The sequence below is a fragment of the Acanthaster planci genome, linkage group LG06 (genome assembly GCF_054643075.1).
Source record: "Acanthaster planci isolate LZ-2023a linkage group LG06, COTS_SCS, whole genome shotgun sequence".
Lineage (NCBI taxonomy): Eukaryota > Metazoa > Echinodermata > Asteroidea > Valvatida > Acanthasteridae > Acanthaster > Acanthaster planci.
The window spans coordinates 19,662,221-19,679,365 of NC_141782.1; the positions used below are offsets into that span (position 1 = coordinate 19,662,221).

A 17,145-nucleotide genomic window follows, 5' to 3' on the forward strand; every position below is an offset into this window, starting at 1 on the left:
GGCCCTTCTAACATTATTCAACAAATATAAAAATGTCAAAATTTAAATAACTTGAAAATGAAATACTTGTAAATGGTGATATTGCGTCACTTTGTTGATCCAGAAAGGAAACATGTTAAACAAATTCCACCTTTATCATTGTAAACCTCAAATCAAAGGAATCTGAGAGATAGTCAATTTTTTATTTAGTTTTGACAGTTGTAGCTTTCCAAATTCATTCTCTCATTTTAAGTGTGTTCTTCACATCTTTATTTTGCAATTTACTGTTGGTTTCATTAATGATGATTGTAGAATGGCATAACAAACATCACTGCGTTCTGCTGGTTTTGTTCTCTCACTTGCACCTCCTCTCCTCATTTCTTCTTGTAATCTGTCATCTTTTTTTTTTACTGTGGTGTCCTTTCTGTTACTTTATTTTAATAGAGTTTCATGATACTTATCACTTGCCTGTGTTCTTTTTGTTTCCCAAACAAAGTTGGGTATGCCCAACTTTGTTGACAAAAGTTGGGCATTCCACAATTCGGAGCAGTTGATTGAGGTCGTGCTATTTAGTGTCAAGTTTGGTACTATCAGATCACTTCAAACAGGTACATGTAAAATATATAAGATGTACATGTACTTTGCAAAGGGAAGACATTAATTGATTACTTATGAGTTTTGTTCTTACTCTGACGTATAAAACTGAAGCCACAAAAGCTGCTTTACAGTCACTTCGCCCCATTTCCAGTTCGCCCATGACCACGTCACCCCTAACCACATTGCCCTATTGCCATGTCACTCTATATCCACTTTTCCCCATCTCCTCTTTGCCCCAATGTAATCTTTAACGTCTTTTGTTTTAGTTTTAACCTAGACGAAGGCTGCAACGTTGACGGTTTGTCTCCCCAGCCAAACTAAAGGTTCCAGTGCAGGCAATTTGCTAAGGAAAATGTTGCAACAAATATGATAATCCTAACGGTCTGAAGGCGTCATGTCTGCGCGATGTGGACCAATACAGAGTTACAGGGCGAGGCATTTGTCTTTAATTATTCTGAAGTTAAGCCTATGAACTTCAAGATACTACAAGTGAATATAATTGCTAAAGGAGAATATAAAGGAGAGATGTGTATTTTGGGGTTTCTGTCCTCAAAAGTCAAGTTCGTTCAGAAATTGATTCACAGAAGTAATTTCTCAAACGATGAAATGTCTCAAACGAAAGGATTAAACTGGCAGAGAAGACACAGGCCTACATGTACAGGGGATCCATAAAAGACTAGTTACAGGGCAATTTTGATGAAAAATAAAGGGAATGATATCATTTCTTTCTGTATTCCAATTTTATTATCAAATCCATTGTCACGTGGTGCCAATCCACGCCACCTGTAAAAAAGTCACCTTGTTTATGCCAGAGTTTCCAAACACAATCAAGCACTTCTGGGGTGAAACGGAAATAGGGCAAAGTGGTGACAGGGTGATGTGGGGATGGGGTGAAGTGACATGGGGCAAAGTGGAAACGCGGCGAAGTGACTGACACTCTGTCATAAATACTCATTGGCCTAAGGACAAAACCCCTTACTAAAAAGAATTATGAATAGTTTTGCATATATATATACAGTAGTTCATATTCAAGGCAGATGACAACAAAATATGGGTAGTACTAAAGTACAACTGACCCATATTCACCAACATCAGTAAAAGGGAGACAGTAAGAAGCAGTTACAGTTTAAGAGTTTTAGAGGTGAGAGGAAAACCCCAGAGGAATATTCTGGGTAAAACCCACGGAGTCAGGTGGGGACTAAAAACCCAATCCACATATGGACCGGGCCTGGAATCGAACCCGGGACCCATATATTAAAAAGCATTTACATACAGTTGAAGATGCTTGCAATGATTCCTTTCCTAATGCCTTACGACCAGCTTTGTTCGTTTTGTTTTGTACATGTAAGCTTACTTGTACACAAACTGGGAAATAGTCTAATGTGTCATGACAGTAGGAACAACGTGGGAGCATCTTCAACTCATTTGCCTACCGCCAAAATTTCCATCAGTCTTAAGATTTCGTGATTTTTCCAATCATGCGTAGTCCAATGTCGTGTGCAGGTTATGTTCGCACACATTTTAAACTTGTCTCATAACGGGTTTCATAACCTGCTCTCTGTGGGTGCTTGTCAAATTTCATAGCAACATACACACAACATGTACATTATAACTCTGCATTGATGTGGCCGTGAATGAGATTCCTGTACGAATACCTCATACATATTCATGACGGATCACTGAACTCTTATTCACGGTCACATGCCAGCCGCTTTTTTTGCTCTTTGCCAAGCATGCAAGGAGTAAATAAACACGCGTTTTTAACTGTCTTCAGTCGTACCCAGTGCGGCAAAAGTTAAAAACGCATGCACAGTTGCAGAAAATCCAGGAACTGTTACCCAGGTGTACTGTGCACTCCAGTGGCGCCAGCCTAGCAGTGGTATGCAGCTTTTATGAAAAGATGGTGGCAAACATGTTCATTTTCAGTGGTTATAAAATAAAATGTGTACATTAATGAGGTATAAAAAACAAATATAACATGGTTTATTTCAGTTGGACTGTCGAAGTTAGCAGGGTTGTTGCTTGGAATTTTTTAGTGCCGGCTGTTTTTGACAATTTTTAAACAGTAAATACAGCCCCTTTTCTCTCTCAATGCTAAAAAAATTGCAATAATGCACATGTAGTATATATTGTAATTTGTGGTGGCCGGCAAGCTTCATTTTAATCCCCAGTGCCGGCTAGCACTGGCTGGCACCGGCCAGCGCAGCTACATTGTACAACTCTGGATCTTAGTTCCGCGAAATATTGGGAGTTGACAAACTTGTTCCCAAGGTGAATCAAACCATGTTATATTTATGTAATGTGTCTCTAAGATAAGCTGAAAAACAAATGGTGCAAGCAAGTATTGTTACATGTACTGGTACAGTACATGTACTTTACTACAGTACATGTATACGTGTGGAAACTGTACGTTACTACATGTATCTCACGGTATCTCACTGACAAGAGAGCACATTGTACAAAGCTGCCTAGTCATCATGAAAATTCTGTGTAAACACTTAAAACTTGACACTCTTGAAGCCTGTCCACAGTTGACCTCAGAAGTTCTTTGATATGACCTGTACGTTGGTTGTCTATTTTGAGCTTAAATAGCACACTGTACATGTATGTCCACAAGAGACAACCAATTAAAAATGAATCCCACATTTAGGTAAACACTGTAACGTGCAAATTTTAAAAGAAGGTGAGCCTTCAGTGTGTGCTCGTGCAGGAACTTACGAAGCTGTAGCCTTTAGGTCGTATGTGTACGTGTACTTGAGATGTTGCCCATTTCAATTCAAAGGTGTAGGCTGCTGTCATGGTAATGCTGAATGTCTCACATCAGTATTTGAATTTGATCAACATACATGTAACTAGAACAAGATGAATCATGTACGTGCATTCTTTAAGTTTCCCATTGGTGTTTCGGAATACGGTGCCTTGTGGAGACGGAGGAGAATGGGTTGAATAGGTCTCCACAAGGAATTTCTAAAGGTGTATAAGTCTCCACAAGGATTTCACGAAACTGATATTTGGAAATTGCTCAAAAAGGAGAAATGTTTAATGTGTAAAAATCTGTCACAAATTGAAGTGTTTCATATAAGGGACATTTGTTCAAAACTTCAGCCCAGGAGAGTGATTCATGTTGAAATGGGAGCATTTGAGAAACATTGTTTCACACGCCACCATGTTAATACTGGAGAACAAAGCCATGTCTCCGCAAGTATACAAATTTCGGAATGTGTGTGTATGGGTGTATGTGTGCATGTGATGCAGTTGCCGTGGGGGATAATCAATTGAGAAGCACAACGCAGCATATACCGAGAAGCTCTCATCATTCAGAAAGTCATGGCTGAGTCTTGCTATTCATCGTACATGTATGTAAATTAGGAACAATCATGACACATGAACTCGTAGTGTACTTGTACAGTTGAAATGTACCTGGTTGGTGAATCAGTACTGACAAGCCCTTTGTAGGCACGTGTACAGTATAGAGAATTTGCATGGCTGCCATCTTGCAGGCCACTGAATTTGTTCCACAAGGGATGCACAAAGGAGGTTCACTGTGGAACAGAACAAATGCCCTGCAAGATGGCTACCATGCAGGGCCTCTATAGTTTGGAAAATGGTGATGTCCTGTGCTGTGTCTTTAGCCATGCCTAATTCCTTTGAAAATTACAAATAAAGTAACTGCACTGATGTTTTCAGCACTTCAGGCAATTGTTTCTGTCTAGGCATACAGGTATGCAGGATATTCGAGTGTGAAATATTGATCCAAGATGTGGCACATTTGTGTACCAAGCAGCACCATGTGTACATGTACCATGTGGGTGAAATACCGTGTAACGCCTATTATACGCACTGTACATACATGTATGTTACATGTGCCATTAGGGCTGTGAGAACATATATACAAAAATAGTGTCATTAGTTCTGGAGAAAGTGGGACAATAATTGTGCTATTGCTTAACTCCGGAGAAAAAATGCCTTTTCTTCAAAAGTATTAATCGAATACTTGAGCCTCATACATTACGTGTGTACGTTTTACATTTACACTTTGACATTGGCTGCAATTTTTTTGGTGGAATTCTCATGTCTCTGGGTTTTTCCGTTTCTCCTCCTCTGCATTTTCAGGTGTGGGAAAGACGCATAAAGATGCAGCCTCCGTAACGACAGCGCATCCCATCCCTGCCTCCACAGGCATCTATTATTTTGAAGTCACTATCATCAGCAAGGGTCGTGATGGGTAAGATTGTGGTTGATTGCACGTCATCAGAACTCGTTCAGGAAGGGCCCAACAAAAAGTCAGCAGGGCCGGGGTTGAAGTGCAGTTGCTATCAAAAACTAATTTCAAAACCTGTTGAAATAGTCAAATCTCTGGGAGGGGTCCTACCGGTACTTGGATTGAAACGTCGGCCAGTCAGTCCCTCAATCTGTTTGATTTGCATATTTTACGTCACTGTACAGTAGTCAGCAAAGGGTTTGCTGTTGTTTCGAGTAGGGCTGAGCCAATACGAATAATTCACTTTTTGAATATTCGATCTTCAATTCGATCGAATATCCAAATATTCATTCGTTCGACAGGCATATTGTCAATGAACAATCCATGTACAAAATCAGTTGCAATAATGCACAAAATTGTACATTGTAATCACTGTAATAGCTTCTCACGTCTGGGAGTATCTCCAGCCATGATTTAGCAAGATTTAGAGATGAACAATACTTCTTGTCCTTTAAAAGTTTTGTAATGAATAAATAAATGTTTGAATCGTTGTAAGATTTCTGTCGCTTTTCATTTGAGACTGCTTGAAACAAGCCTCCACACTGCAATTTTTCTCATTTAAAACAAAAGAAAATTCTCCCTTCATTTCCATGAATTTTGCATTCGAATATTCGAATTCGGAAAATAATATTCGATACTTGATCAAATGTCCGGATATTCAGCACAGACGTAGTTTCAACACATTTATACTTAATAAAACAGAGTATGTGTACAATCTGGAAGATACACTGACATACATGTTTGTACATGTTCCTCTCATCCCCTTGTCCATCTAAAGCAACAACCCTTTTGTTTCCTTCATGCCATGGGTGGCTCATCCCACGCACTGAATTGATCAACACGAAAGTAAAATCTAATAATAGTAAACCAAATGATTATAAACCAGTTACTAAAAAAGTATGTTTAAAGTTAAGAAACACAACATATTTAAGAAATTGGACACTTCAAACAGTTTTAGAAAGTGATAAAAATACAATAAAATTGTCGTTTAGAAAATGGTAATCACATGTCAAAATCCAAATCTTTGTGAAGTGGAAGTTGTGCATTCTCCGAAGCAGTGCACCGGTCTTGGTTTTTGTGAAATTCCTCCTCATTCCTCTCTCCTCATTCCTCATTTTCTTTTGCGTATTAATGTCCTAATTTGAGAAGTGGAAAGGATATTTAAAACTGTTTCACGTCTCCATTACGTGCACAGTAAACATCAGTCTCAAAGAACAAATGGGAACGTCCATCATTGACCGATGTTGAGCTGTACCAAGTACCGGTATTCATAGCATACCCAGTATTTGACCCAACAATTATTCATGGACAGGAGTACCAGTCAAATCCAGTGGCCAACTCATGGCTGGGATTATAATCATATACAATGTAAAAAAAGACCTACCGGTATTGGTTAATGGTCAACCAGAAAGATGTGTTTAGAACAATAGTTTCTTTAGAGCCCTGTGGTCATGTTCAAGTGAATCGTGTGGTCCTTATCCATTAGGAGCATTCAACACAAATTACAGTGTACCTCAGGGTCTGTACATACATGTACATGTACATGTAGTGTTATGTCCATGCACATACATGTACAGTTCAGACACCATATCATTGGACATGTACATGTACACACTGTGTATTAGTGCCTTTGAATAGTGTACATGTACAGTACATGTACCAGTACGTGTACAGTGTACTTGTACGCACAAACCGTGGTGTACAAAAAATGTATGCATGTATTGATTGTACACAAAGTTCAGTGTTGCACTGACCATGAACTAAGGTATACTACACGTACACGCATAATGCACATGTCACGATCCCCTGTGCATGTACATGTACAGTACTGGAAGTCCATGTACGGTAGCGATATGACAAACATGGACCATACATGTAAGCCCTAAGAAGTCTTATCAAGTTACTAAGAGGGGTCCAAACTCTGTTCAAGGTACTGTCAATATACAAGTTGTCTTAAGAATGAATTCTCATGACCTGTATGTACTGAAGTGATTGGTCAACTAAATGAAAACTGACATCATAACCCTTCTTTTGATATGCACTTGATTTTGAATAACGTTCTAAGTAAAAGTTACTAAAACAGTTTACAATTGACTTTGTATAGTTGTCTACCGTATTATTAGAGTATTTAGGAACTGTTCACTAAATCTGAAGAATTCATTGTACAGATATACATGTACATGTATCTAGATATTGTGTCAAGTTTAAATACCAATAGAGTCACACGTGCATGGAATTGAGCAGTGAGAGAGTATGGGTGTTGCCCATTCAGGGAAATCCTATTAGAGCAGCAGTTGTCATAAGATCTGTCAACGGTTGTCTTTGACATAAGCCACCCTGTTTCTCCGTCATGAATAAATGACATACATGTACCAGTACCGTTTCTGTATACTGCCCATAATCACACAGAGTCATTAGTCAGGTACTTGCATGATCCTTGTAAATGTCTTCATTGAGAGGCAGAGGAAGGAAAACAGACATCCATTGTGGACAAAATAATGCTTTTGACGCAAGTGTTTGTACACATCCACGTCATCATGCTTGTTAGCAGAATGTCCTCAGGGGTTGTCCAAATATGGTTTGAAATGCTCGCTGCTCCGACCCATTGTTTCAACATTGTCTATGGCCAGCATGTTCCATGGGCGACACCTTTGTAGAATGGTCCATTATTTAAATGCACCCTGCTGTTACATGAGCATGCATGAATTTCCAGCAGTGTCCAGCATTATACATTTTCTGGTGCAAATAATGCACATTCAACCATACTTTTATACTGGTACAAATACTAATGTAGTTCAAATGTTGTTACACAAACCATGTTAGTTGTTACTTGATGCATCCGTGATGTACGTACCAAGATAAATGTGTACACAAAGCACATGTTGTCTTTTGAATACATCGTGCGTATATGTATATTTTGTGCCATGTACATGTACAGGACATGTTGTCCAAACATGGACTGCTTAGTGCATGTATTTTCATGACTGTGCACGAACATACCAGGTACATGTACTCCTACATGTACATTCAGGGCTTGTAACCATAAATAGATAGTGTAGGGCCCAGTGAGTCATTATTAAAACCCATATCCTTTGTCTCAGTCACAACACCAAATCCCTAATCCCAGCGTACACAGTTGCTTTGTTTGTCATGTTTGTGGGCCAGTGGTGGTAGGTACCATGGTACAGATGTTTTAAGGACCACAGTGGGCCTGTGATACCAGTTTACAATGTACACATACATGTACATATACATTGTACATGTCCCTGCAGCATGGCAGCAGGTACCCTGTGTACACAGTGCATGTCTTATCTTTGTCGGAACAGCTGCTCACCTTTGTGAAATTTGTTTAACTGTTAGCAACACTCAAAAGTAGACAACATCTGAACTTTTTTTCAATCATCCTCGTGCACTTTTACTTCCTCAAAAGGGATGCCACCAGATCTTGTGGCCTTCACAAGTCTGCTTGATCACCCTTTGTGTCACATGTGTGCAGGCCATGTGTTACATGTTAACTGTGGACCAGTATAGTATAACCATGTACATGTACATACACATGGATGCATACATGTTTTCATAACTCTGTCGTCAGTTCTTCCGTTCCACATGGCTATTTTGACCATAAAACAGGTTTCACTGAGAAAAGACAAAAAAATGTTGTCACCCTTCCATTATGAATATATTGTGGTGCCCACATTCCCGACATTGTATGGTGCCCACAGTCATGGCGTTTATGGTCCGAGTCCAGTCACAGATTATTATTTGACATGTGCCCTGCTTAAAAACACATGCCATGTGTCATGAATAGAGCTGTACTCTGGCCGTTGGAACTTGTTACCTGTGTAATGAATTAAATTGTTTATATTAGGAACCAGTTCAGAGTCATGGAACCGGATGCCTGTACATGTAAGTCATCACCAACTTTGTGCAGTACCTAGTAACTTTTCAGATAAAAATAGAGAAAGGTTTTGAGTGAAAATTTAAAATAAAACCGAGGCTACATCATGGAAGCTAAACCAGATGTCATGTGGACATTTAAGTTCAGAGGTTGATGAGCATGTTTCCATGGATGGGACAGAGTAACCAATTGGAGTGCAGTTTCCAGAGATTATTTGATTTAGTTTGTATTCCGTCCCCTCCATCTTAGAAGTTTGGCGTTACCTGGTAGGTTTCTTTTTTGGGGGCTTTGTTTTTTCAGTAGGGTACCTGGTCTGCAGACAACTGGTTCATGTACTCACGCACCCGCTGCTATGTACAGTGATACAGGTGCCCACTTTTGTTATTCATGCATTTTTTTATTTCTGCTGTAAGAAGAATTAGAAATTAATCGTTAGTACCTCACTTTTTTGGTTTTTTGTTTAAAGTGAGGTTTGTAGAGATGTAACTTTGATATATCGACTACCTGGTACATGTACATGTATCTACAGAATGATAGAGGATTTTAATTAGGCTTACATGTTCATGTAACAGTATGTTTAGGATTGGCAGGGTGATACTTCATCCTTCACCTCTCTGTGGTCCAGGTTCAAATCCCACCCATGTCAATTGTGAATCAGGTTTTCCTACCTGAGTCCTAAGTCAATTACGGTAGTTCCCTGGAATGTCATTCATAGGCTTTCTTCCCACCTGTAAAACTGAAATTTCTTCGTGAAGCCCGTCTCTGTAGTTATATGTATCATGGGGCTCTGGGCTGCAATCCCTAGCAGTGTCAAGGAGCCCTTGGTTTCCTATATAGAAATGGTCTTCCAACTTCCCTTTTATTTTCCACACACCTCAAGGGAGTCAAAGGTAAGTTAAAATCTATAAAGAAGTGGCCTTAGCAGGCTTGAAACGAGTCTAGACAGGAGCACAGGAGTTTGTGCTGTCATACATGTAAAAATTGTGGTATTCCCATTTTGTTTTGGTGGTGGGTGCATTTTCTGTAGTGAGTAGCTAACAGTGGCAAGGTCAGATTCTTTGTGAGTGACTAGCGGCAGCGAATGACTCAATAGCATCAGATTGAGAAGGCTCATTCCTAGGCCCATTTGTCTGTGCACACTAAAAATAGTTTCAAGTAAAAGAGTTGGAATGGTGAAGAAATACAGTGGTTGAATCATTGCTTACAATGCCAGGTCAAATATTTAGTATCTTCGTTCGGGCTTCCATTGTCATGATAGTTTTGAAGTGCTGAATGGAAAACTACTATTTCAACTTCCAGTCTGACCAATTTTACACAAATATTTTTTGGCCTGTCAGAAAACCTAAATAATTTCACAAGAAACAGTTCTATTTGAGGAATTCCAACTAGGGTGATACATGTATATTAATTGTTCATCAAAATAAAAATAAAAGATAGGGCTTGTGTTGTGTTTTTCAAACCCTTACATGAAACAACTAATTAGTGTATGAAGAAATGGAAGTGTTCTCTTTTATGGGATGGACTTAGAGACATGAAAATACAGTAAGATTAAATACAAGATGATCGGGTTCTCAAGTGGCAGGTTTGTTTGGTTTGGTTTTTTTATACAGAACTCCCATAATTTTTGTTTTGGGTGGGGTTCATTTTAATTTAGTTTTGGAGTGTGAAAACAAAAAGGATTGATCATTATGCTGCAAATGCTGATATTTGAATTATTTCTACTTGTGCATGTACAAGCAAACAAGAAGGGCATTCCATATGTCATTTCCAGCAGTGCCCGTCGAAAACCCAGATATCAATAGTGTAAATCCCCACACCTCGTGATCAGTGCTGCCCGACTTTTGGCTTCGGTGGCTCTTCCCAGAAATGTCAGTGGGACGTACATGTATTGCCCTCATTTCTCCTGAATGTACATTGTATCTAAAAAGTAATGGAGAAGAGAGGCACCCTTCAAATACAAGTTATAACAGAATACGAGAGATTCACAATAGTGCAACACCAAGAGTTGGCAACACATTGGCCAATCAGAACGCGCGAAATTTGTCGACCCTTTCCAAATGCGCAATGGGTCGACAAATTCCGCGCATTGTGATTGGCCAACGCATTGCAAACTCTTGGTGGCGCACCATTGTGAAACATCTGTATTCATCCACTTCAAATGAAAGAAGGGTTTTGCACAGCGGTTTTAGTGGAATCATTCCAATTGCTTCAAATTCAATACAGGATCTCACAAATGCAGGCCTTAGTGCATGTACTCAAAGGAATGGTATATTTAGACAAGTGTTTGTTCAGAGTGAATCTTTAGCCATTATAATAATTATTTAGCTCGAAAGTTATACATGTACCAGTACAAGAACATCAGTCCTGTCATTACTTCAGCACTGTACTCTGCACTGTACTCACTCAGTTGTGGTACACATGTACAGGTATGTACTTGTACATCACTGTACATGTACATTAGTAACCAGCCATGAGGTTCCCTTTTGAACCCTGAATATAACATGTAGATAGGGTTATTCTTTGGAAGATGTTGAATTTGACCCAGGGATTACAGGGACATACCATGGGGCTGTACCTTTGATACCCCAATCTCTTTCCCTCATTTGTTAAAAAAGATATGTATTGAAACTAATAGGTACTAGTACTTGTTCCGATCCGTGTAAATAAAACATTCCGTCATAGATCTAGATGACCAATCTCCCAAGGCACTCATAGTGTGCATATGTACTGGAATGCATACATGTACCATACAGGCTGGTAGTGCGTCGGGAACGTGAAGGGCATCGACCCCTGGCATTTGGCGTTATGGATTCTAACCATTCCCCAGCTGAGAAATAGATCTGGAGACGGATTCCTCATCCCGGAGTTCACATGCCAGTCTGTCATACAAGCAGTGTCTGTTGTCCAACAGGGTGCCGGGCCAAACTGAATGGAGACGTTGGGTGACCCATGCGTACTGTAGTTCAACTGTCGAGCCGCCAACTCTTAAAGGCAGTGTTCACAGTCTGAGTTGCTCAGATCTGGCCGTAACAGAAGTCAAGTAAATAATTAAAGAACAAAAATGAAGTCTTTTCGAAGTCAAAATGGCTGCTGCATTGTAATAAACGAAGTGCCAGTTTATTATTCAGCATTAAAACTCCTCACTAAGAATACTGTGTCCCTGCAGATCGAATATTATCAGTCTGTTGCTGGTTGCTCTGGGGAATACCCATATACATGAACGGGTACATGAATGTGCACGTACATGTATGTACTGTACATGTAGAGTTAATGACAGATGCATTCTTTGTGTTCGTCTGACTGATTAATTTGAACGAGCAAGTACAAGTACATATACGGTGTTGCGTACTGGTGTGGAAGTACTTGTTCGTTCCACAGGAAACAGTTCAATTATCACAAATACCCCGGTACCAGTAAAATGTCAGCTGCTATTTTTTCGTGTTCATGTATGTACATGTATATGTACATGTACATACCTGGTACCTGTAATGTATATGCAGTTGATAATAACAGTGAAGTACGTGTGAACAGGTGTACTGTCTGGTACCTTTTAGGAAGTTGTTATATACATGTACATGTACATGTATGTATACCAACATGGGGCTCAGAACAGCTGGGTAAGATTCTCACTGGAGAAATACATGTAGGATCTATAATTGCAGTAATCGTCGTGATTCACCGATGCCATGTGACCTGTGGCCCACTGTATCACACCATAGAGCTACAAACCCATACAAGCTCTATGATCACACTGAACTGATACATGTGCACAAGACCCTGTACACATGCCACTCGGATCTGCCATGTTTTTGTACTTTTTTGCCATGTCTACCCCCAAAACTCTCCAGATGGTTGGTATATGAAAAACTAAGTACAAGTGTGGCACAATGTTTGGATCAATCTAACCTGAATGCATGTACGTTACTTGTACCTGTACTTGTACCTAAATGTTCATTAAGTACATGTACACCCATATGTGTGGGCCATTGTATTCAAATATCCAATAGAAGTTACATGTACCTGTCTGTGATATTCGGGTGAATCAGTTATTAGCTTTGTCTGCTATTTAGCCATTGGGGGAGGTTTTCCTGTGAATGTTAAAACCCAATAGCATCTGTATCATCCAGGCAGACATTGCATGTACAAAAAGTTAAAGAAATTTTGGTAGAGTCAAAATGTTAGTACATGTACCGTAGATCTGTGCCTAAGAAATTAGCTATTCCTTTCCCTTTCAAAGTGGGGTACAATATCGTCGTCGACATCATAATTTTTGTCTTGTTGAATGCAGATCTGATAAAAATTGCCGTGTGGTATCAAATGCATACACGTAGTCCACACAGACAGGGACTTTTACTGCAGGTTGACCCGTTGATGCGTTACATAATTAATTTCGATAACTGTGAAAAACGTTCAAGACAAATATCACACCTGACACAGGGTAGAATTCAGACAGGATAATGGGAGATAACGGTTTATTCAAAGGATCCATCTGTGTGGAGCAGGTGAATGTAAAAATTGTACCTAAATAGATGTATGTAGGTTGGACCTCTGTCAAATATTGAAATATCATTGACAGTCATGCACCATGTATATTCACTGAATATACACCGCATTGTATATATATAAATATGAATAACAAACACTTTTCTCCGAAAAGCAGATTACATGTACCGGTATGTTTTTTTTTTCAACTTGACAATTTATGACTTGTGCGCCCAGTGTGGCTTGTTACAGGTGTAACTTGTGTTGGTCATACATGTACATGTATGTTGCAACTTTAGTTTGATGTCAGCTGTTCCTGAAATTCCTGTTGTTGACGAACTTTTGCCCCTATAGATTCCTCCTGTACAACATGCAGGGGTCAGGAAAGAAGTTTACTAAGTTATAGGCACTCTTTGGGGGATTTTGCACTTGTTATCGAATTTGAGGGACCTTTGCACTTTTCTGGCCTTTACATGTACAGTGTGATTCCACATTTATCCAGAATCATTGATGTTACAGATACGACTTGCATGCAAGCAGCAATTACTTTTCATTGACACTGGATGGGTCAACACGCATGTACATGTACTGTTGTACAAATGCACATACGTGTACATGTAAGTGTGCACTAATACAAAAGCCAAAACTACAAAAATAAGTGGCTTTTTTGGATAACGCTGTGTTTACATTGTATTCTGTCTGAGAGAAGGTTGACTCTGTAACAACACCGAGGTGCTTGTGCCGTCAGGCGTACATGTACATATAGCGCTAATTACTTGTTTGTGCTCGAAGTGCCTGGTTTCACTGTGAAAAGACCGAAAGTCTGAACATTTAACAAAGCATTTGAAGCCATTGTCCACATCTGTAGTACATGTAGTTAACACTGAGACTGACATGTTTATGTACGAAATAGAACTCATTATTTTAGTGTACAAACTGTAGGTGTGTTGAAATATAGTTTTTACATCGTGCATGCCATGGAATTTGTACGTATGCAATTTGTGCACGTTCATGTACATGTACATGTATGTTTTGTATGTAAACAGCTTACATGCAACATTTGGGTGTTTGCCTCATCATGTTGTGATGGACAGCAACAACCGATGCAGGATCTCTGAATGGTACATGTTTAATTTGGCATATCCTCTTATCACATGTAATTTACACACTCAGCACCGTGTTCATTTCAGGATGCCTCCATGGATGCATAGACTACAATGATATATACATTTTCTTCGGTAAAATTAAGACCATGCATGACTTACGATTCAGTCCTCAAATTGTTTTTGAGTGGACTTTTCCGAAGAAATTGTGTAATCCAATGTGATAATTTTCCACAGTGACACTTACAAATGCCCACGCGGTGTACACTTGCAAGTACTGAAAAACATGATTGCAGTTGGAATGCATATATCCTCACAAATACGGGTAATGCTCATTGCGGTCAACAAGGTTCTTGAATGTTCTGGTATATATGAAACATGCACAGGTATGCAGTCCTCGCATGCGTTGAGGTTCTTCAGAGAGAGGTATCACACACTGTCAAGCTATAGTACTAGAGCTGTACACTTAAATCCTCGGAATCCAATTTGGTCAATGTACTTCATTGCTACATGTACGTGTACACGATCCTTCTGGATGACACAGCACAGAATGAGTACACTTTAACCACAATGTTGGGAATGTTCTTCCTAAAGAGCAGTTGATTGATTGATTGTCATGGCATTGTGCCAAGCATTTTTGTGCGCGTTCTGGAAATGAAAAAAAAAAGAGTTTCGAAGTTGACGTGTACTGTATGTACATGTTCACGTGTACATACTTGCAACAGTACATTTTATATTACGTGTACATGTACATGTAAGATTCAACAGTAAATAGCATTCTGGGATCTGCAAATTATTGTGATTAATGTTCATAGAGAACCGGCGAAGGACACTACTCCTCCCAGATCCATTTATCTAGTGTCATCATATACCGGGGTAGTAATAAACGAGCACAGGTTGGTTTCACTTGCATCTCACTATACCGGTAGATATCACAAGGCTGTGTAAAACATACATGTTAATGTTTACAAGGACTTTGCTTCTAAAGAGCACGTTCAATTTCTTGTTTAATTTGCATGCAAATTACCCGGTAAGACAGGGTAAAACCTCGTCTTTCAGAAAGAAAATGCACTCTACGCATAGTGTACACTTCATGTGCATACATGTATGTACATATACATGTACATACATACATACATGTACATACGCGTATGAAATGACTTCACAGTAGCATGCACCTGTGCAGTTCATGCTATTTGCTTGTACAGGAGGTAAACACATTGCCTTGGTAAGCAACATGTATTGTGTGATGCAAAAAGTGACAGCGTGCAGCATAATTATCTTACATGTAGCAGCCTTGCATGCATAATTCGGTCCACGCCATGAATATGCATTACACGTGAACCTCCGATGGTTCAGCATCAGATGATTTCAGTCAGTGTCTGCACCTGTTTATCGTCGCAAGCTCGCTCCGTCTTCATGTATTAGTACATCTATTGCACGTTGTCAGAAATTTTGCATACGGCAGTCCAAAACGGTTTATAGTTTGTCGCACACCATTATAGTGCAATTTCAGTGCAAGAAAAGCCTGAGACGGCGACACAGGGAGCATCAAGCAGGAGTGCGAAGGAACACAACTTAGAGTCAAAAACTGCTTGAGAAATGCAGATGAAATACATGTAGGAATTCCGTGTACCCACCACCACCACCTGCCTCTTTTCCCCCCTGCATGCGAATCTCCTTCCTTCCAGGAAGTTAAATAAAGCTTTTTTTTGTCAATCATTTTGCCGGCTTGATGAGGAAAGACCATACTTGTAATTTACAGGAAGCAATCACCGTAGGAAGTGTGCCCTTCCTCTTGATATTGATAACAGGGATTACCCCAGCAGGGACCCTAGCTCTTGTCTTGTTTGGTAGGGGCTGCCAACTACCGGTACATTTGGTTGGTCATGACCCTACTTCAATTTTACGCTGTGACCACGTACATGTATAATAAGCTATTACCATCTCTTTGTTTCGATAATCTCCTTTTCCCTTCCCAACCTTTCTAGTATTTCTCACGCATCGTCTTAGTTGTAATTTGAAAGTCTGAAATGACAAAAGCACTGAAGATCAGTGCACATAAACATATATTATTTTGTAATTGCTTTTCCCTAGTGTCTTTGACCAACTCTATCAAAGTCCAACTTTGCCTGTGCAGTCCATATTTCTTGCTAAAAACTCCACCACAGGCATGAATGCGTTTGTTGATGGACCTGTCATACAAAGTATACATGATGTCATTGGGACTGTTGCTGTTACAACATATGCTTCAAGCCTGCTGGACCAAGTCCATCATAAATCCGTCAACATTTGGTCCCCTCAGGCCTTCTTGACTGAGTCCATCAAAATCCACCAAAGAGTGGAAATGGATTTTGATGGATTTGGGGAGGTTAGGGTAAAAAAGTTTCCAACTGTTCAATCAGGACCTTTTTTACAACATGATGTGTTTGTAGTTGTGTGATACATGATGTGAAATGAACTTTTTGAGGCCTATAAGAAAAGTACAGTACATTTTAAAAAATGAATCAATGCCATTGAATAAAATTGCCCTTGGTGGTACAGTGGAAATGATTTTTTTTTAATGAAATACAAATAATGGAAAGAAAAATTAAAATAATTACAATGAAGGTGCCAGGAAATTAATTATTCTTCAAGCCCTCCACAGTCAGTGCTGAAATAAAAGTTCCCAGGTGAAATAAAGGTTCTGCGTTGCTGGCATCTCCATCATGTCTCTGAGGCTGTTTTTGGATATTTTAATTTAGTTACAACCAATGCACAAAATGTTTCCTCAAGCCTATCCCACTGATACAAAGCTCTTGCCCTCTGAGGATGCATTAAATACG

At 39.5% G+C, this 17,145-nt stretch overlaps 1 protein-coding gene across 1 annotated transcript in view; it reads left to right on the forward strand.

The window, feature by feature from the left end:
* LOC110981307 (ran-binding protein 9-like) overlaps window positions 1-17,145 on the forward strand; it is a 32,893-nt gene that overhangs the window by 499 nt on the left and 15,249 nt on the right. The window contains exon 2 of the mRNA XM_022238787.2: window positions 4,690-4,801. Within this exon, the coding sequence (XP_022094479.1) occupies window positions 4,690-4,801 (112 nt within the window). The remainder of the gene's footprint in view (window positions 1-4,689; window positions 4,802-17,145) is intronic.